General features: G+C 40.7%; 1 protein-coding gene across 2 annotated transcripts in view; it reads left to right on the forward strand.

Moving 5' to 3' along the window:
* The first annotated feature begins 13,074 nt into the window (after nucleotides 1–13,074).
* Nucleotides 13,075–21,314, forward strand: part of RAB11FIP1 (RAB11 family interacting protein 1) — a 40,965-nt gene continuing 32,725 nt past the window's right edge. For both annotated transcript variants that reach the window (XM_036750264.1, XM_036750265.1), the window contains exon 1: nucleotides 13,075–15,809. In XM_036750264.1, coding sequence (XP_036606159.1) covers nucleotides 15,439–15,809 — 371 coding nt within the window. In that variant the 5' untranslated portion in view covers nucleotides 13,075–15,438. The remainder of the gene's footprint in view (nucleotides 15,810–21,314) is intronic.

The raw sequence follows: 21,314 nt of genomic DNA on the forward strand, positions 1-21,314 counted from the left end.
CAGCTCATTTGCATATAATTGTTTTATGATTAAAGAGAATTAAACTAAAAAAAATTAGAAACCACATAATTATTTGGAGACTGATGTATGATTTAAAAAGAACTACTGGTTTCTTAGAAGAAGTTTCTTGAATTGTTACCTTTTGTTTATTTTTTTTTTACAAAATAATTTTTATTGATATCTTTTGCTTTTCTGTCATCAAAATTTGTTCCAGCATTAGGGTTGTGCTGCTAAATGTTTAACAACTTCCTCTCTAGGGGGAAAAACATATATAGGACACACTTTTAAGTTTAATTATAATTATTAACATTCCTAAATAAATATAAGTAAATAAACGGAAATCATCAGCATTCCTATATATTACAAACAAATCCTTGCAAGAAGAGATAGTATGAGATACCCCATTTAAAATACCTCTAGTATAAAATACCTAGGTGTACACCTGCTAAAACAAACCCAGGAACTATATAAACAAAATTTAAAAAATATTTTATGTAAATAAAGTCAGATTTAAATAATGGGAGAAATATTTATTGTTTATGGGTAGGCAGGGCCAACATAATTAAAATGACAATTTTACCTAAATTAATTTTATATTCAATGCCATCCCAACTAAATGACCAAAAAGTTATTTTCCTGAGTTAGAAAAAAATAATAAAATTCATTTGGAAGAACAAAAGGTCAAGAATATCAAAGGAACTAATGAAAAAATGTAAAGCAAAGAGGTTTAGCAGTACCAGATCTTAAACTATATTATAAGGCAGTAATTATCAAAACTACCTGGTACTGGCTAAGAAATAAAAAGGTAGATCAACGGAACAGAGTAGACATAAAATTTACAGCAGAAAATGACTATAGTAACTTTATGTTTGACAAGTGTAAAGACTTAAGTTTTGGGGATAAGAATTCATTATTTAGTAAAAATTGTTTGGAAAGCTAGAAAGCAATCTGGCAGAAATTGGGCATAGAACAGTATCTTACAGTTTTTAGCAAGATAAGGTCAAAATGGATACATGACCTAGATATAAAGAAACGCATTACAAGGAAATCTGAAAAACGTGGAACATATTACCGATCAGACTTATGCCTAGGTGAATAATTTACGAATAAACAAGAGATAGAGAGCAGTGTGAAGTATAAAATGGATACTTTCTATTACATTAAATTAAAAAGGTTTCGTACAAATAAAACAAATGTAGCAAAGATCAGAAAGAAAACAGAAAATTGAGAAAAAAAATTTACACAGTTTCTCAGATAAAGGTCTCATATCTTAAATATATAAAGATTTTTGTCAAATCTGTAAGATTACGAGTCATTCCCCAGTTGACAAGTGGCTAAAGGATATGAACAGGTAGTTTTCCGATGAATAAATCAAAACAATTTAAAGTCATATGAAAAAATGCTCTAAATCATAATTGATTAGGGAAATGCAAATTAAAACAACCTTGAGATATCATTATCAGACTGGCTAAAATGATTGAAGAGGAAAGTGACGAATGTTGGGATGTCGAAAATTTGGAACACTAATTCACTATTAGTGGAACTGTGAGCTAATCCACCCTTTTTGGAGAGCAATCTGGAGTTATTCTCCATTTCTTTCTTAAGTCTAGACAAAATAAAACAAAACAATAAATCAGGGCCTGGTTTTGCTTACACTGAAAATTTAGCGATGGCCTCTTACCAGTTTGTTCTAGGTGGTACTAGTACACTCTGCCCAGGAAACCTCCCTTTTTCCTCCCTCCCAGAGAGCCATTTTAAATTTTAAAAAAATTTAAAAATAGGAAGGGAAAGAAAAAAATCAGTAAAACCAATTGACTTACTGAAAAGATCTGATATTATATGGAGTGTTCCACACCCAGGGATCCTGACCTCTGCAAAGGAGCAAGTGGAGTATAGCAGGATTTTTTTTTTTAAAGAGGCATGTCTGGCTCTTGCTTGCCCCCAGAACTGAATCCTCTTTTTTCTAACTTCATTCAGATCTTGGGATCCCTCTGGGCCTCCTATCAAGGTGAGGTTACCCTCAGACCTCAGCTCGAAGATACTTACATCCGGGGGCATGCTGGTGCCATCTTGTACTTGCTCAAGAGAACAGATCATTTGGTGCTTAATTTATTGTTTTGGCGATTGTTTAGATTTAATAAAATGATAGAAAAAATGTTAATAATGCAAATTAAGGCTAAAAGTATGAGAGAGAGAGAGAGAGAGAGAGAGAGAGAGAGAGAGAGAGAGAGAGAGAGAGAGAGATTGATTTTCTGGAGAGCTAGTTGTTAAACATTTACCAGCACCGCTGATACTCTTGAATGTAAAGATCTTGTTTGTTTCAGCTCATCTGTTAGTTCTGTGCACCTACCTTCCTGGGGCAGTTGTTCCCAATCTCTCAAGGAACATTTGCCTATAGTCTGCCTCACCACTTTTACTGTCTCACATGTACTTTGCCCCATTTAATTCAGACAGTGTGCTATCATTGAGAGAACACTGGTCTCAATAGGCAGAGTACAAATAGAGCTTCAAGTTCCAGCCTTGTTCTAAGCGACAAACAAGCTTTACAGGCTTGGGCAAGTAATTTCCCTTCTGAAAATCGAATCAAAAATCAGGTCACACAAAAAAAGCATTTATTGAGCTCAGTGCCTGGCTTGTAGTAGGGTCTCTACCAACTCTGACATTCTGTATTTCTGAATCCAATAAACATTTGCTGCCTTTGGCACTGCGGATACAAAGGTGAAAAATACACAGTCACTATTTTGAAGGAGTTTACAATAATAATGGGTGATACAAATAACTATTATACAAAGAAGTGAGACAAGCCCAAAGCAGCACCCAGACAATGTCCTGTGAGAAATATGAAGGAGAATAATAACAACAGACAGGAATGACAATATACAGCTTCCGCCCCTGGTAAAGGAAGGGTCATTTCATCATGGAGCTCTTTGACCTCTCCCATTGGCTCTCATCCAGACAGTCTGAATTCTCCACCAGAAGCAGTAAAAACAAGATAGATCTTCCTTAGGATCTATCAGAAGTTGGTTATTGGTGCCCAATGAGCTGGAGACCCACAGAATCCTCCTTGAAAGCAGGAGAGTATATTTGCTGAGCATACAGGGTTAGAAGGCACACTGATTATTTGTAGGACATTTAATCTCAAGATCAAACATGGCACTCTACTAGACAAATTCTTTGCAGGGTTATTGGATTAGCAGGATCAGAGAAATGCCATACACACAGCGTATCTGCAGTTCAGCAAGGCATTTGGCACATTATTTTATGGTGGTTGTGTGTGTGTGTGTGTGTGTGTGTGCATGTGTGTGTGAGATAAAGAAATGTGGACTAGATTACCATAGTCATTAAGTTAATTCAGAGCTGGTTGAAAGATTAGACCCAAGGAGTGGTGATATTAGTCGACATCAAACTGGAGGGAAGTTTCTCGTATAGTACTCTAGGTACCTGTCCTTGGCCTTGGGCTATTCCATATTAATATAAATTAGATGAAGCATAGATGGCATGCCTATCAAATTTAAGGTGACAGGAAACTGGGCACCATATTACAGAGTACCCCAATGTAATAGGTAACATATTTCCCAAAACAACCAGCATCCTAAAAGATCCCAACAGGTGAGAACAATATGCTGAACTTAATTTGGTAAAAATTAATGGTAATGTAAAGTCCTATACTTGGGGTTTCTTCTTTTTTTTCTGATTCCCCCCCCCCTCCAATTACATGTAACACTTAGGTTTAAAATAAAATATAATGAACTAGATGGTAGGTGGCACTAGAGTGCCAGGCCTGGAATCTAGAAGATTCATCTTCTTGAGTTCAAATCTCACCTTAACTAGTCGTGTTTGTTACCTTGGACAAATCACTTAACCTTGTTTGCCTCAGTTTCCTCATCTGCAAAATGAGCTGGAGAAGGAAATGGCTAACCACTCCAGTATCTCTGTCAAGAAAACTCCAATTGGGGTCACAAAGTCAGACACAACTGAACCAACTAAACAAAAACAAAAGTGTACAGGATAGAGAAGGCACAGGTAGATAGCAGTTTGTGTGAAAAAGATCTGGGAATTTTAGTAGATTGAAGGCTCAACATGAGCCAGCAGTTTGATATGGAAGCCAAACAAACAAAAACTTAGACTACATGAAGAGAGGCCTAATGTCTAAAATGCTAGAGATGGTTGTCCCACTACATCATGGGCTCCTTGGACAATATTGTAAGGATTGTGTTAGGTCTGGGTACCATGTTCTAAGATGGACATTGACAAACTGAAGTATGTCCAGAGGAGGGCAGGTAGGATGGAGAAGGCATTAGACACCTTGTCATGTTATCATTGGTTGAAGGAATGGAAGACATTTAGTCTAGAAAAGAGAAGACTTAGTAGGAAGCATGATTACTGTTTTCAGTTGTGTGAAAGGCTATCATGTTGTAACAATGATGCTGCTTGCAGCTGCTGTGGAGGTGTAAGGCTAACAACACCAGCACACAGGAGGGCTGCTAGCATAGGTTCTTTGATCAGCTTTTCTAAGTGAAGCAACTTTAAGGGATTTACAATCTCACTTTAATTAAACATACGCATATTATTCACTTAGTTCAGGAGAAAAAGTCAGCACCTTCAGAGAAAACACAAACAGAAATTACAAGCAGAAATTATATAAACAGAGCAAATAACACAAATCAGCAGACAGGACTTCTGTCTGTCCATAGCAATACATACATACTTACCAGAGAGAAAAGCACCAATATCTGGGTTTTCAAAGCTAGGAGGCGCTCCGTAATGGCTGCCCAGAGTCTTGTCTGGCCAAATCACACAAATACTCTTCCAATGAGTGAGCCCCCAAAGCAAAATGCTAACCTCAGAGTATATATCACTTCTTCAGGGTCAGAGGGCATCACAACCATGTGACTCAAACCCATGTGACTTAGGCTTTCTTGTGACTTAAGCAGGTCATCGAAGACTCTTGATTGAAACAAAGGCAAGATTCAATCAAAGGCACTTGATTGCCTTAGTGCTGAGAAGCACTCCAAAAGAAAAAATAGCAAAACCTCCCACTTTGCTTGCCATTACACATGTGAAGGGGGTTGGAGATGGGGTTAGGCTCTGGAGGGTAGAAATAAGATTATTGGGTAAACTTTGGATCAATAAAAGAAAGAACTTAATAACTGTCTTTTGACGGGAGAGAGGTTCCAGACCTGTGTTTTCATTGGTATAGATAATTCCCTGTGTGGAAACTCCTTCCATTGATTCAGATCATCAACTTATTTGTAATATCTTAAAGAGTTGGCTGGTTGTACTTAAGAGGTCTAATGACTACACAGTCAGATAACTAGTATATGTTTGAAGCAAGACTTGAACCCAGCTTTCCCTGTCTCCAAGGCTGATCTCGTTAGCGTGATTTAGGTTACACCTTGTCCAAGAGAATCAGGATCCCCAAGTACCAAGTAGTGCTACCTCCCTTTTGACAGTTGAAACTATCCAAAATGGACTAACTCAGTTGGTTTCCCTCCCACCAGAGGGCTTCAAAATGACTATTTGTCTGGAATGTTATAAAGGTCATTCTTGCTCATGCATGAGTTGGACCAGATGACCTCTGATGTCTCCTTCATTTCATATATTCTGTGATTCTGATTTCCTGTCTCTAGAAAAGAGAACTAGGAAACCCCAATGAATGGATCATAGGACCATCACTTTAGAGTGGGAAGGGATTGAAGAGGCTGTTTAGTGGAGTACCCTCATTTTGCAGATAAGGAAACTAAGGTTAGGTAACTTTCCTGAGTTCACCTAAATAGTAAGAAGCAGAGCTATAATTTGAACCCAGATCCTCTGCCTCCAAATCCAGTGTGTTTTTTTTTCACTACTCCCACTCCCTATGCCCCAAGTTACAGAAAAGCAGATTTGGGGTCAACATTAGAGTAATTTTCAAGTAATTAGAATGATTAGGATACCTTCTCCCCCATCTGCTTTTCAGCTTCTTTTTGGGTGCTGTCTTCCCCCATTAGATTGTAAGCTCCTTGAGGACAGGGACCATTTTTCTTTTTTAAATTTGTAACCCCAGCTCACAGCACAATAGGTGTTGGCTCATGTTGTTTAGTCATTTGGTCATGTCTGGCTCTTTGTGACCATGCCAATACTGTCTATGCGGTTTTCTTGGCAAAGATACTGGAATGTCTTGACATTTCCTTCTCCAGTGGATTAAGGCAAACAGAGGTTAAGTGACTTGCCCAGGGTCACACAGCTAGTGCGTATATGAGGCCAGATTTGAACTCAGGTCTTCCTGACTCTAGGCCCAGCACTCTATCCAGTGAGCCACCTAGCTGCCTCCCATTGGCACATAGTAGGTGTTTAATAAATGCTTACTGACTGCCTTACTGACTGATACCTCTTAGTTCTAGTCCCTTCTATTAATTGTTTCCTGTTTATGGCTAACAGAGCATTGGTCTTAAGAGTCAGTAAGATGTGAGTTCAAATCCAGGCTCAGATACTTACTAGCTGTGTAACCCTGGACAAGTCACTTAATCTGTTAGCCTCAGTTTCTTCAACTGTATACAACAAGGGAGGTTTTACAAAGGAATATTTTTTACATCAAATGCATAAACACAAATATATAGACTTACTCCTCCAATACACATGAGGCATATTCTCCCCTCCCTCCCCTGCCCCCTTTCCTCCCAGAGAAGAGGATTAAATTCAAAGCTTAGACCGGTTCCCATAGAGAACATGGGGATAAAAACAACACCCACCTCCCAGGATCTTTGTGAGGATCAAAGAAAATATTGTAAGCACTTGTAAAAGGGCTTAGCAGTGCCTGGCACACATTAGGAACTATGTAAATGACTTTTCCTTTCCTTTCTTCCTTGTACATGTTTGTTTGTTGGCTGGTTCCCCCGTGAGCAGTGACCTCCTTGAAGGCAAGGGATTGTCTTTTGCCTTTCTTTATAGTCTGGTGCCTGACACTTAATAAATGCTTATTGACTGATGGATTTTCTCAAAATGTAATGAACTGCCTTGTAGGGGTAGTGAGCTCCCTGTTGCTAGAAGTTTTCAAACTGAGAGTGACCAACTGGGACTTGATAGAGGACATTCTCTAGGGTACATAAGGTAGGAGGTTGTCCTCAGTGATCTTGAAGCTCCCTTTCAACTCAGATTCTACACTTTGCCAAACAAATTCACAGAGTAAACAAATGGCTATAGAGAAAATACCCAGTTATCTGATTGTCTGGATCCTTGACCTTTCCTGTGTACCCCTTTCCAATTTTGGGGGGGGTGCCACAGGTTTGTCTGATGCCACATAGGGGGCTAAGGAAAGGGTTTCGGTGTACTTACAAGACAACAGAATCAATAATTAATAATACTCTCAATGCTTTAAAGTTTACAAAGCCTTTTCTTTACAACAACCCATCTCCTTGCCACAAGGTAGGTAAGGTAGCATTTATTTTATTCTGTTTTACAGACAAGGAAATTGAAGCTGGGGGTGGGGGGAGAAGGAGGGTCATGGAGGAGTGATTTACCCAGGATTGCATTTAATAAATGTCTGCTGATCCAGGATTCAAAAGGAATTGCTGAGCTGGGTACAGTTGGGGGCAGAAAGATTGGAAAGCCAGGCTTCCATACTCTCGCCCTGCCACCTTCCTACTGGCCCTACCAGAAGCATTGCTGAAGGTTCCATGCAAAGTGAAAATCTCTTTCCCCTCCTAGAGTGTAAACTCCATGAAGGCAGAGACTATGTTTTATTTAACCTATCTCCCCCAAAACCAGGTAAGGTGCTCTTCATAAATATTTTAAATCGATTTAAAGTGAAAATGGGTAGCCATAGGCAGTATAAAGGTCAGGAGAAGAGAGAACTGGTTGGTGAGAAGCTAGGCTGATGTTTACTAAATGCACAAATGACCAAGCAGACTCCAATGCTGACACCACACCCTGCAGGCCAAGGTAGAAGATGCCCATTTTATCACTGACCCCAGCCCCCTTCCCTTCTAAAACCATCCCTAATTCCTCTCTGGTGAAAGTGATAGCCAGTACAGACCCGTGCAAGCTCCAGCTAGGATTTCCTGTTTTTGTACTTATTATTAGGGACTACGCTAGGAAGAGCATAGGTTGGCAATGTTCCACCCTTGATAGAGCCCAGAAATATTTCTCCTTAAGATCCTGTTCCCATTCTTCCTACAGATTAACTTTTTTAAGAAGAGATGGGGTACCCGATTGGGAGAGTCTCCACCCTAGTCTTAAAACTTCTGTTCTAGAGTCTAACTCCTCAGGCATGGCCTAAAGACCACATATGACGTGTCTCAGAATTTTAGCAAAAACTATTTTTTTAACTTTTTCAGCTGCAGATATAAACTGGAAGATGAATCATAGGATTCAGAGCTGGATGGACACCATTATTAGGGTCTAACCATCTAAAATTTTTGGTTGAGTGACATAACTAGGAGTAATGATTTGGTTTAGCTTAGTGAAAGTATATCCTCTTTCATGAAATTGCTGAAATAGAAATCCATGGAGCCCACACAGTGCAGATTTCTGATTATGTGACCCACGACTAAAAACACAATTGAAAAGACTTGGACTCTTGTGTTGTATTATGAAGGCCAAAGGACTATACTTGTTTGGAACACAGGCGCTCTCATTTCTATTGCTGTATGAGGACGGCTTTTCCAGTCTAACCTGCTGGGCACCTTGCCCAGGTGCTCTGGGCTGGCTGAAACTATCTTCCTCTTTCGGTCAAAGAACAGGGGCAGGGCAAAAGAACTCTCATCCTCCCCCACCCACAGGAGGAGTTCATAAACAATCCTGAAATTTATTGGAAGAGAGAGATCTGAGTTGTATCTGGAGTTGCACCCCCAGAAATAGGGGACATATTGGGGTGGCAGCTAAGAATGTGGGCATGCTGCAGTGCCAGCTCTGTCAATATCCTGTGGAACACACATCCTTGAGCTCTGATGCAATGCCTGGAAAATGTGGAGAAGCCAGGCTCAATAGAAAAGCTTTCTGTAGGTGAACCTGTAGGAATAAAAACAGGCTGAGAGAGCAGGGAAGAAAGCATTCTGAGTGAGAAGATACAGTGAGGGAAATAAACTTTATCCTAACAGTGTCAGCAATCAGAACTGCTGGATCCAATATTCCCTGACGAACTCTCATTAACTGTCCCTCTTCAGAAAGAACCAGTATTCTCCACTTCTTTCACACAATAAAAAATTTATTGATATATTTTTAATATCATCTTCATTTCCAAATTTGTCTGCCCTCCCTCAGCTCTCTCTGTTCTTGTGGTTTCAAGAAAAATCATCATGATTACCCTAAACCTGGCCAATTTGTGTCTTGACACAAGACACTGAAAATTCGTTGTCTTCCCCCCTTTCCCTCCAGTGCCCGTGAAAGGGGATCTCAGATTTCACTGTCAACTAGCCAGCTTTCCCAGCTGTTTCTCTTTCCTCATATTATTAGACATTTACATATGGGAGATCTTGTACTCAAGACTACTGCCTCATTGTAGCGTGGAGATGAACTTTGGTTCTCAAAGGATATGACAGTAGCAGATATGAGGCTGTGGTCAGTCTTACCTTGCTAGAAATCCAGAAGTGGGTTGTTAATCAATTGTAGAACGTTAAGTTACTTGAAAACAGGGACTTGTTTCATTTTTCTCTTTGTATCCACAGTACTTTGTATATTATAGGCATATGTTAGCTGCTTAGTATGTTTGTTGATTGATCATTGTGGGAGAATCAACTGGTTTAGTTCAGTCTAGTGAGGCTAATTCAATCAATAGACACTTACTACACTACTAATACACTACTAGACATTTACTACGCTACTACTAATACACCTACTATGTGCCAGGTACTGTGCTTAGGCTGGGGATATAGAAAGAGCCAAAAGACAGTCCCTGCCCTCAAGAAGCTCACAATCTAATGAGGTAGACAACATGCAAACAAATGTATACAAAGATAGCTATATATAGGATAAATGGGAAATAATAAAGGGAAGACAATAGAAGAGAGCTTAGGGAAGTTTTCTGGTAGAAGGTAGGATTTTAGTTGAGACTTGAAGGAAGCCAAGGAGGTCAATAATTGTAGTGGAGGAGGTAGAACACTCCAGGTAAAGAGGACAGCCAGATTTGCCCTAAAGTAATTAATGTTTTGGTTGCTCATGAAGACTTGATAGCCTTGGATGTTCCTTTCACCTCTGAGATTCTAGGAAGACTTCAGTACTCACACCAATGAAATCATAGATTCTTGAAGTATTGATGTATATAGGAGAACGGCTAAAAGTACTTGAGTTGGGAAGGGAGTTTATACTGACTACTAAGACCCTTTCCTGGTATCTGTTTTGATGCCAAATCTACTCCATGAAACTTCTGCTCCTTCTTTCATTAGGTCTTTTCCTCACTGCGGAGGTAGCTCCATTATCAGGTCAGTTGACCAGAAACTGTTGCTAAGAAGAAAAGTTGATTGGTTCCTTAATTAAATTAGCAGATTAAAGAGAACATGCTCATAAATGCTGTTTTGCAGCCCAGTTAGGGTTGAAGCATATTTAGCTTATAGCCTCTTAAGTGAGGAGTTTGAGCTGATTCAATCAATTAGATTTAGAAGGGAATTCTGATGTCATCCAGTCCTGTCTCTATTTGAACAGGAATCTTTCCTAGTACTACAATATTCATGACAACTGGTCATTTGACTTTCAGATAAAGACCTCCACTGATGAGGAATTCTGTCTTGATACAGCCCATTCTAATTTTGTACAACTCTAATTACCAAGTTTTTCCTTATATCCAACTGAAATCCCCCTCTCTGTAATTTGCTTGTTCCTAGAGGACAGTACTAAGAACAGTGGGTAGGAGTTAAAGCAAGGCAGATTTTAGTTTGGTATATCAGACAACAAGGATTGTTCTAAAGCAGAACAGGCAGCCATTGGAAGTAGTAAGTTCTCCATCACTAAAAGTTTTCTGGCTGACCATTTATCATGGATGTTGTAAAAGGTATCCATGATTCAGGTGTGAAATGGACTAGATGATCACTTAGAGCGCCTCCCAATCATGATGTTCCCTGGTTTGATGTAATAGACAAATGAAGAACCATTAATAAATGGCTTTATTTATATATTCATTTATTGATCTGGCTGGAATTAAATTGAAGGTTTGAGCAAAGGAATAACAGGTTGAGAGCAGAGTTTTTAAAAGTTTGATTAAGTAGCAGTATAGACGCTGGATTACAAGTAGAGGTGGAGACTAAGGGTAGGAAGATCGATTAAGACATCGTTGCAATCCAGGCTTGAACTAGGGTGGTGGCAATGGGAATGGAGAGATACTAATAAATGTGAAAAACATTTGAATGGAAGAAGATAGTCCCTGATTAGACCAGGGAAAGTGAGGACTTGGGTAGCCTTGGTAACAAAAGTGAGGGGTCGAGAGGAGAAGCAAGGACAGTAACTTAGAAATGGCTATTTTTTTGTTTTCATATCAGCTTCATTTCCGAAGATATCCTTGCACTCTCCTTAACATATCGAGTCATCCCTTGTCACCAGATTTTAAAAAATTGTTTCAGCAAAATCGATTGACACATCAACTGCATCTTATAGAACAGGGCACCCACTTTCCGGTTTTTAGCTGCCACTAAATTGTGCTGCTATGACTATTTTGGAAATGCCATTTATACCAAAATTGTCATAACAGCATTTCTGTGGTAGCAAAAACGAAGTATACTTTGACAGACAGGAAACAACTGGTTACTGATGTGGGGGCTCATGACAATCAGCTGTGTGCTATCAGACCATCAACTAATTAGATCAAATGTAAAAATCCACATCAAATTATCAGAAAAAAATAAAGATAAGACAACTTTGAGAACAAATGCAACAGCTTTAACTAAACCTATTCAAGTAAGTAGTTGATATCAAGCCCAAGCATTGACCTGAATCATCATTTCCCTGAAAAGTTTAACTGGTGTAAAGCAATCACCACAAGGAGGACAAAAGAGCCTGGAAATCACCTTAGTCAGAAAATACTTGATCTTTTTGCCAAGTAGAGATATAGCAACCAAAATACCACAGAATAGAGTCACAGAAGATTATGATCACTATTACTTCACAAAATAGCAAAACATAAGGGTAGGAAAAACCAATCTTTACTTTTGGTGTGAGCCCTGCCTGGGTTATAAAATCAAAATAAATAGATCAAAATGACAACAAATGGAAAATGGAACGAATTTACCCGCATTTCTATAATAAGCTCTTTTCATCACCTATGATACTGGTACCACCAGATTTGGACTCTATCATGATGTACCTGGCATATGAATATACTGAAGGCCATTCCAAGAAGCATCCTTAGCGTTATCCTTCCTGGTTCTGCTAAACTACAACAGAATTTTGGCCAAATGTGACTCAAGAATAAAGGGCTTTGCCCTGAGATGATAAAACCTTGTAACTGACTGCGGAGCCAGAAAAATTGATAACTTAATAGATGAATAAAAGGGAGAAACTGTGTCCTTAGCTTTCTTCTTTTCCTGCTTTAAGTTGCTTCCTGTATTCACCAGTCATTATTTCTTATAGCACAGTGATATTTTTTATATGCAAGCACCACAATTTGTTTAGCCTAATTGATGGGCATTTACTGTTTCTACCTTTTTTCTACTACAAAAAAAAATGCTCCTATAAATGATTTTGTACATGTGGGCCTTTTTGTCATTGAATACCTGGCATGTGATTAACAGTGGGTTAAAGGTTATGGTTTTTTTATTTGTCATTTTCTTAGTATAATTCCAAATTGCTTTCCTGAATGATTGGACCAATTCACAGCTTATTATGTATTTATTTCCACAATTCTTCCAACACCGACTGAACTATCTTTTGTCACCTTTGCCAATTCGCAAGATAGGAAATGAAACTTCAGATTTAAAACCCATCTCTTTAAAAAAGAAGTGCTCTCCCAGTGATGCTGTATGATGTGAATTCTGGAAAAACACAATCTCTGAAGAATCAAACTGCAATGGAGAAAACAAACAGTGGGCACAAGTAGGCTGCTGTGCAATTCCAGAATGATTTATTTACAAAAAGTAGCTTAAAGAATCAGACATAGACAAGCGGGGTAGTTTTGCTACTGTGTTAAATTTAATATATGTTAAAAGCCACAAAATATAAGTTCAAAGTTTCATATACAAACTTCATGTTCTGTTCTTTGTATAAATTCACAATTAAAAAAATTTAGAAATCGTAAAAAGGGATACTTCTCATGTACAACAAAGGACTGATCTCATTGATATGGACTCTTCCTCTAGTGGTACAGATTACAACTCATCCATTTCTTCTTACCCTTTTCAACTCTTGTACCAGAGTCCCTATAAATTCCCTGTGGGAGCACATTCAAAATATTGGGGGTCTTCCTTTATGTTCCTTGACATTATATAGGTACCAGTGGAGCACTGGGATTGTCCATTTGTTATTCCTTCCTCTTGCTGCATGACCAGCAGTGTGGTATACTGAAGGAGCAATGGATTTAGAGTCAGAGGATCTAGGCTCCTGACTCTGACTCTTCTATTTACTATTCATGTGATTTTGGGCAAGTTATTTCACCACTCTAGGCCTTGGTTTTCTCACTGTAAAATAAAGTTGGACTTGACAACCTTTAAATTACCTTGACTTATAAATACACCTTTTCAGACATATATTTAATACCTTTTATGTTATGTAATTCATCACAAGTAACATGCTGACATGTTCAGGCCCTTTATGCATAAATAATAGAAGAAATGTGTGATTGCAAAGGATGTGGGCAGATCATGTAGTTGGAACAAGGGACATAATGGACTGCATTGGGGCACCAATTAAATGTAAAAAAAAAGAAAAAAGAAAAAAAGCTTTGGGAAAAGCCTCCAGAATATTGAGCATCAGATTCACCATGGACAAGTATTATACATAAGATCTGGGCTGATTTTTATCTGTACTGACGGAAGGAATTACGGATCCATCATAACACTAAAGTATATGGTATGTTAAATCTTTTGTGTGTTACTGAAAGCTCAGAACCCTGTATTCAGTCATACACAAGGGGGACAAATTTGTAACCTTGTCTAGGTTTTAAAAATCAACGGTTCTCGCTCAGCCACTGTATGATGGAAGAATGGAAGTAGTCAAAGATTCTAACCTTTCAAGCCTGGTAAGATAGGTAGTATCAGAAATGAGATTTGAACTCCAGAGCCAATTCTCCCTCACCTCCCCCCCCCCCAATATAACACTGCTTTCCAATTAATTAGCCCTAGTGATTGTTTCCTAGTTTATAAAAATGAGTCTAGATTATTTCAAACATCCCTTTCAGTTATAACTGTGTTTTAAGGTCCATTCCAGCTCTTGCATTCTGTGTTCACAAGTTCCTTCCAACCTTAAACCTTATGATTCTGTGCCTGTCTCCCAGAGGCTCCAAGTGTGTCACTGTCACACAAGGGAGCCAGCCGACTACTCCTCTGGCTTTAAAAATACCAGACACACTCCCGTTTTCCTAGAGAGATCGTGGGAGATTCTCCAGGGCATAGGCTTAAATGACCTGGTTTCCCACTCCCTTGTGGTTCTGTAAGATCTTCCTCCTGGGTGATCTCTCCAGGAGTGGGTGAGGTACAGTTCTGACTCCAGCGTGGGGTTGTGGGCCGGTGCCTTCTCCTACCGGCTTCAGCCATAGGAAGCTCCTGGTGCTCGGAGGGAGCTACCTGGAGTGGGGTTTAGGGGATCACGGGAGTGTTGTGGCCAGTGCAAGCACAAGTGGGGTGTGACTAGCACTTCCCAGGGAAAGATCTGTTTCCAGAGAAAGCCAGAAATTGAGGATTTCGGACTCCTGCCTATATGTCTCTAACTTTACAGTATTAATTCCTGGAGGGCGGTGCCCATTTCTTCCATTTCTTTTGTAGCTCCCTCCATGAATGAAGCATGAGAATCGCAGCCCAGAAGAGAGATCTGAATTCGAGTTGCCTTGAACTGCGTGTACCCTAGTTTGGGAGAAGCGCCGGACTCGGGAGTTCAAGAAGCCCAGGTTCAGATCCCTCCTAATCATGCTGGTTCCAGGTTCTGCCGGGGCGAAGTCGCCAACCTTTCGGAAGCTAAGCCTGCTCCTCGGTAAAACAGGGTTGGCTCATCCCGCCCGCTCCCCGGGGCGGTTCGGAGGAGAGCGCTGCCTCAGTGAGCCATGAACTCTCTTCCTCTTTCCTGCAGCCGATGCGCCCCCTCCGCCCAGCCGCACCAGCCGGGGAGGGGGGCGGGGTCACTCGGGTCCAAAACAAGTTCCCGGAGGTGCCGCGGCGGGCGCGCGGACAGGTGGGGGGCGGGGCCCCCGTGCGGGGGCGGGGCCGGAAGCTTTAAAGAGACCGCGGGCGGTGACCCGGGAGCCAGAATCACCGGAGGGGCAGCGGCGGCAGGGGTGGTAGCGGTGGCGGCCGCGACATCAACGCCGACCTCAGCCACAGCGTCGGCATCATGTCCCTGTCGGCTGGGGGCCGGGGCCTGGGGGCCGCGTGGTCCCCGACGCACGTGCAGGTGACGGTGCTCCAGGCCCGGGGTCTGCGGGCCAAGGGCCCCGGCGGCACCAGCGACGCGTACGCGCTGATCCAGGTGGGCAAGGAGAAGTACGCGACCTCGGTGTCGGAGCGCTGCCTGGGCGCGCCAGTGTGGCGGGAGGAGGCCACCTTCGAGCTGCCGCCGCTGGGGCTGCCCGCCGTGCCCGGAAACGCCGCCACCTTGCAGCTCACCGTGCTACACCGCGCCCTGCTCGGCCTCGACAAGTTCCTCGGCCGAGCCGAAGTGGACCTCCGCGAGCTGCACCGCGACCAGGGCCGACGGAAAACTCAGTGCGTGCGCGCGGGGCGTCCGGGGGAGGGGCTCCTGCAGGGGGGAGGGGCTGGGCACCCGGACGGGGAGGAGGGACTGTTGGGGTCCAGGGTGCTGCTGGGGGGGGATGGGAAGGGCCCGCAGAAAAGCTGGGAGCACTCAGTGGGAGAGATGGAGAACCAGAGGGAAAAGTGGCGGGCAGCTTAGAAAGGGGGCTTAGAAGAAAGAAGGGAAGGAATTGATGGTTGGGGAGACGGGGGGGGGGGGGGGGGGGGGAAGGAGGTCACTTAGGGTTGGGAAGGGAAGGGGGGAAGGTGTGCTGGGGTGGGGAGGAAAGGAGAAGAGTAGAGAAAAGGGGCAGTGGGGAGAGAGAGGGAAGGGCCCCTTTGGGGAATGTGGAAGTTGGAGGAGTGTGTTGGGGAGAATGGGAATTGTGGAGAGAGGGGATAAAGAGATTGGGAAGGGAGAATGAGGATGGTTTGTAGAATGTTATTTCTGTCCTTTGGGGTTCGTGAGGAGGTGCTTTTGCAAAAAAGGGGGAAAATCATTTGCGAAAATAGCTATAGAACAAATTGTATTTTTATCCTTTGTAAAAAAGAGAAAAAAAAGTCTTTTAAGACTTGATGGTCAAATAATATATGGAAGTGAAATTTATGCATCATGCCCTTTGCCCTCCATGCCAGCGACAGAATGAATTGTTGGAGCCCTTATTTATAAAGGGTATCACATATAGGTCAATCAATGATTGATTAGTAATTGTGTTGTATCTTCTGGGTGTATTATGCTGAAACTAGGAACTTTGAGCTAAGGATGGGCAGAAGTGAATCAGAACTTGTCATTCCATGGAGGAGAGCCTATAAGGGATCCAGAAACTAGAAATGACTAAAAGGTCAAAGAGCACACATATCTAGGCAGTGTCCTAGAATAGGCTGAGTGTGTGGAAAACCAAAGGCAAAGGAAGTGGAAGGTGACCTGAAGTAAAGACACCTGTTGTGGTTAGCAGGATATAGGATAATAAGGGGAGAGAAAAGAACAAGTAGATTTAGAAGAAAAATTAGAAATGGTTTGGTACCTGTTAGAGTAAAGAGATGTTAGCTTCTGGTTATCTTGGATGTCCTGTTTCTAGAGATTTCTTGAGTAATGGGCTTGGGTCAAAGGCCAGCCATTAGCAAAATTCTCAAATAGGTGATTGTTTGCTTTTGGCACTTTTCTTTCCCTGCACTTTTTCTTACTCCCAAACCAGAAGTCTAGTGTACTGATAATGGGCAGATCTCATCTTCCAGGGAAAAGTTGAAAAACTGGTCAGCATTAAAGTGTTGGGGCTGAATTCATACAAGGATCAAGCTTAGCTGGGGAAGATATTTTGAAGGAAAAGTTAGCACCTCTCTGGGTGCTATATATATGTTGTCTAAAGCAGAGGTCAAACACAGCTAGTTCTAGTTGCTAGAGTATGGCTGAACTAGATTAAAATGTAATTGGGAAGTATTCACCAAGATAAATACTAATACAAAAAACCAGATAATAATTACATTTTAAGTCAGTATGTGGCCCATGGGGAAAGAATCCCTGTTATTTATATTTAAGTATTGTTTGGCGGTCTCTGATTCTATTTGTATTCCATACATAAGATCTAAAGGAGGGATCAAAAGAGCATAGTCCTGAATCCAAGAACTTCAGTTCAAATATTGCCTACTATGTGTATGACTTTGAGCAAGTCATTTTTGTTGTCATTTTCAGTCTTGTCTGACTCTTTGTGCTGCCAGTTGAAATTTTCTTGGCAAATACTGGAGTGATTTGCCTTTTCTTTCTCCAGCTTATTTTACAGATTAGGAAACTGAGGCAAGAAGGTTAAAGGATTTGCCCAGGGTCATGAAGCTAATAAGTGTCTGAGGCTGGGTTTGAACTCACAAAGATGAATCTTCCTGACTCCATCCAGCATTTCCTCATTTGTAAAATGAGAAGGTCTGATTAGGTAGCTACCAGGTTCCCTCCCACCTTTAGTTGTATCATCCTATGGATCAACTAAAGGTACAGCCTTAACTGAGAAAGGTGTCAGCTAAAAGGATTAACTCAAAGTTGGGCTTCAAATGATCTTGTATTTCTGATGGGCATAGTATGTAATAGCATTACCCAGGTTGTATTTGTTCACCCATGCTAACAAGTTTTACAGATCTTACTGAATCTAAGTAAGCCAATGAGCAGAAGGCTTTTATAACTGGGCACAACTGATCCTGGCTGCCAGGTCCCTGTGGCCGCTGGTATTTTCAGTTCAGGCTTACTTGAAACTACAGAAAGTTGTTTTGTTCTTTGAACTCCTATGTACCTGTTTTACTGTTCTGATAAGAAGTTCCCTCAAATATGTAACCCCACCCAGCAGAAAATGCCACAGGGTATGGGCAGCTGTGGGGATACTCCTTTGGGCTGCTCCGCTCTCCTTCAGACATTCCAGGGTAGGGAACGGACTGCTGGCAAAAAGGACCCTTTACTTGACTTAAGAAATATCATGGCCAGGTGGACTCAGACTCTTATTTAAGACTTCCCAGAGGCTCATTAAGGGACTGATGCTGCTTCCCTCTCGTTTCTGCTTTTTTTGTCTTTAAAAGCTAAAAAAAACTAAAGAAGAAAATTTTTAGCCCTTTTTAATGTAAAGATTTTTGAGGGAGTGCCTTATGGGATCAGCTTTTATAAGGTAGCTGGTGAGCGCTGTCTTTCATTAAAGAAGAGGTGTAGAAATAGCTCTCTCTCTCTCTCTGATAAAACTTTTCAGGCAGGACCACATTTTGACCTTCTCTTCAGTCTGTTTTCTCCCTGGGATAAGAGGATAATAGCTTTTTATGGGCTGTATGTTACTTACATGAATTTTTTATCCATTTGAAAGATAAGGTGCTTCTCACTGGTGTGAGCAGGGGCCTGGAATATTAGCTTCCCGGGTCTGATTCCAGCTTTGGCACTGACTCATTCCGGGGTGGCAACTCAGTCTCTGGACGCCCAGGTTTCCCTGTTTATAAATTGGGGTGTTGTTTAGCTTAATTGATGTTTATAAGACACTATTAGCTCCTTGGATTAATGGAACAATTGTATAGATCAACGAGGTACAGTAGCTGTTTTGTGTGTCAGAAGGGGGAATGAGGACCTTTTAAAGTGAAATACTTTGTGCCTTTTTTTAGGCGAGGTTTGTTTTGTTAACTTCAGTTTTCCTGGCCCTCTTGATTATTTGGCTTGATTCTGTGACAACCTAATGCACCAGATTGGACTAAAAAATGGATAATGCCCTTGTATAAATTGATGAAACTGCCAGTTTCTGGTCTGTTGGGTGGAAACAAACACATGTCTGGAACTTTCCAAGTGTCCCTGACAACATACCACTTCTGTGCTACATGTTAATTTTTTGGAATGCATCCTTCCGAAAGCTTTGTAATACTAACAACACAGATCTGGAGATCTGATAAGTAGTATTTAACTACAGAACGCCACAGAGACAGAAGTTGAAGAGAGCAAAAATGTATTGGTTTAGGAAATTAGGAAAGTTATTTGAACTAATTATTCAGGCAGTTAGAAGAGCTAAGAAACCCAAATTCCAGTCTATAAAATCTTAGAGTCTTAAACTCTAGGAAAATTCCTTTAAAAGTGAGATCAGTAAGTTGTTACTGAAGAGACTGACAGCATTCATTCAGAAAGGATTCATTTTACAGAGAAACTTTATTACTTGAAAAAGACCTATGATGTCATCAGGATGGGCACTCACCGTACCTCTTTGCTTGCCCTCTCTTTAATAATGGTTTCATTTATAGTTGTAACCAACCTTCTGGTGATGAACCTCTGGGTACTTAGCTAGACTGGGCCTCCATTGACCAACATTCACATTCTCTCTGTTGTTTAAGTGAGAATACTTTGCAAACCTTAAAGTGCTGTATAAATAAATGCCTGCTATTATTGTTACTGCAGACTCTGTACTCAATTCATCTTGATATCAGATGTGGCAGAGATTGTGCCATGCTGGCATAGCGTTTGAATACTTGAGGATTAATGGAAGTTCCTAGAAAAGTTTCTAGAAAAAAGGGGAAGAAAAATAAATTTAGGTTCAGATGTTGTAAGCTCAGGGTGTCACTTTTATAAATGTGCTAATGATCCAAATAGCTCTTCTCAATTGTGTTTTTTTAGCATCATGGGAATAGAACTGGCTGGTACTTATCTTTTATTGTCTTTGTGACAGGGAATTGATGAAGTTCACCATAGAAATGGTAGCTGAGATTTAAAAAAAATCAAAGCGAAATTGATGTGCACACACATTCATATATATGTTGACATTCAGTATTGAAAAAGACTTCATTTTAAGGACAGACCAGCTTCATTTTGGAGCCAGACGGAATCTGACTTGCAAATAGAGCCAGTAAAAACTTTTTACTGGACCTTTAAGTAAATATGAGTCTTCAAAGCAGACTAGTTGCTGGAATAGGCTATCATGGAGACTCACCTATAAAATTTGGTTATTTTTAATATCACAGGGGCATGTGTTTAAGTTTTGTATCACATAACTACTTTGATGTAAACTCAAAAGTCCATTAGAAGGTAGCAAAAAGTTATTTTGTGTATTAGCTTCCCTCTCTCTGAGGTCAAGTGAAAACCACCAGATTCATTTTGCCAAGGGAAATGTATCAGGGAATCATGTGAATGATGGTGAGCAGTTTTTCTGTTTCTAGTGAGGACAAAGCTAACAGAAATGAACTTAAATTGTAACTGAAAGGATTTAGACATTAAGCCTAGGGGCAATAGGAATAATTCACATTGTCGAGGTTGATAGGATTTAGAGCTAGAAGGAAATTTAGGGCTTGTTTAGTCCAATCCCTTCCTGCCTTCCCCCCCAACTGAAATATTTGTTTGGGAAGCCTGAAATTTGTATCTCTGCCTCTGGTACAGAGTTTTGAGAATCGTTTACTGACTCATTTTAAATTTATTTTTTGGCTATTTCCCAGAGTGAGTATCATAGATTTAGAGCTCCAAAGTACTTTAGAGGTCATCTAGTCAGACTATCTCATTAAAAAAAAGTTATTGACAGCTTTTGCTTTTATAGCATCCATATTTCTCCCGCTCTCCTTCCAGGGAGCCATCCATTAGAACAAATAATTTCCTACATTATATATAATGTTCCATATCCATAATCCCTCTACATTGCAAAGATGGGAGGAAGGTGCCTTCCCATCTTCTCTGGGTTCAGGCTTGGTCATTATAATTTCATAGCATTGTTTAGTTTGTTTTGTTGCCCTTTCCACTTGGATTGTCATCATTATGTATATTTTCTTGGTTCTGCATACTCTACTTTATCAATCCTTAATATAAAAAAGTCTTCTGCTTCTCTGTATTCGTATTTATTACTTCTTACTCAGCAGTAACATCCCATTCCATTCCAGTATCACAACTTGTTTATCCAATCTCGAGTTTATGGACATTTTATTTTCCAAATCCCTTTATTTTACAGATGTGGGAATAGGTCTCTTGAGGGAAGTAACTTGTCTAGGGTCACACAG

Source organism: Trichosurus vulpecula, chromosome 3 (assembly GCF_011100635.1).
Source record: "Trichosurus vulpecula isolate mTriVul1 chromosome 3, mTriVul1.pri, whole genome shotgun sequence".
Taxonomy (NCBI): Eukaryota; Metazoa; Chordata; class Mammalia; order Diprotodontia; family Phalangeridae; genus Trichosurus; species Trichosurus vulpecula.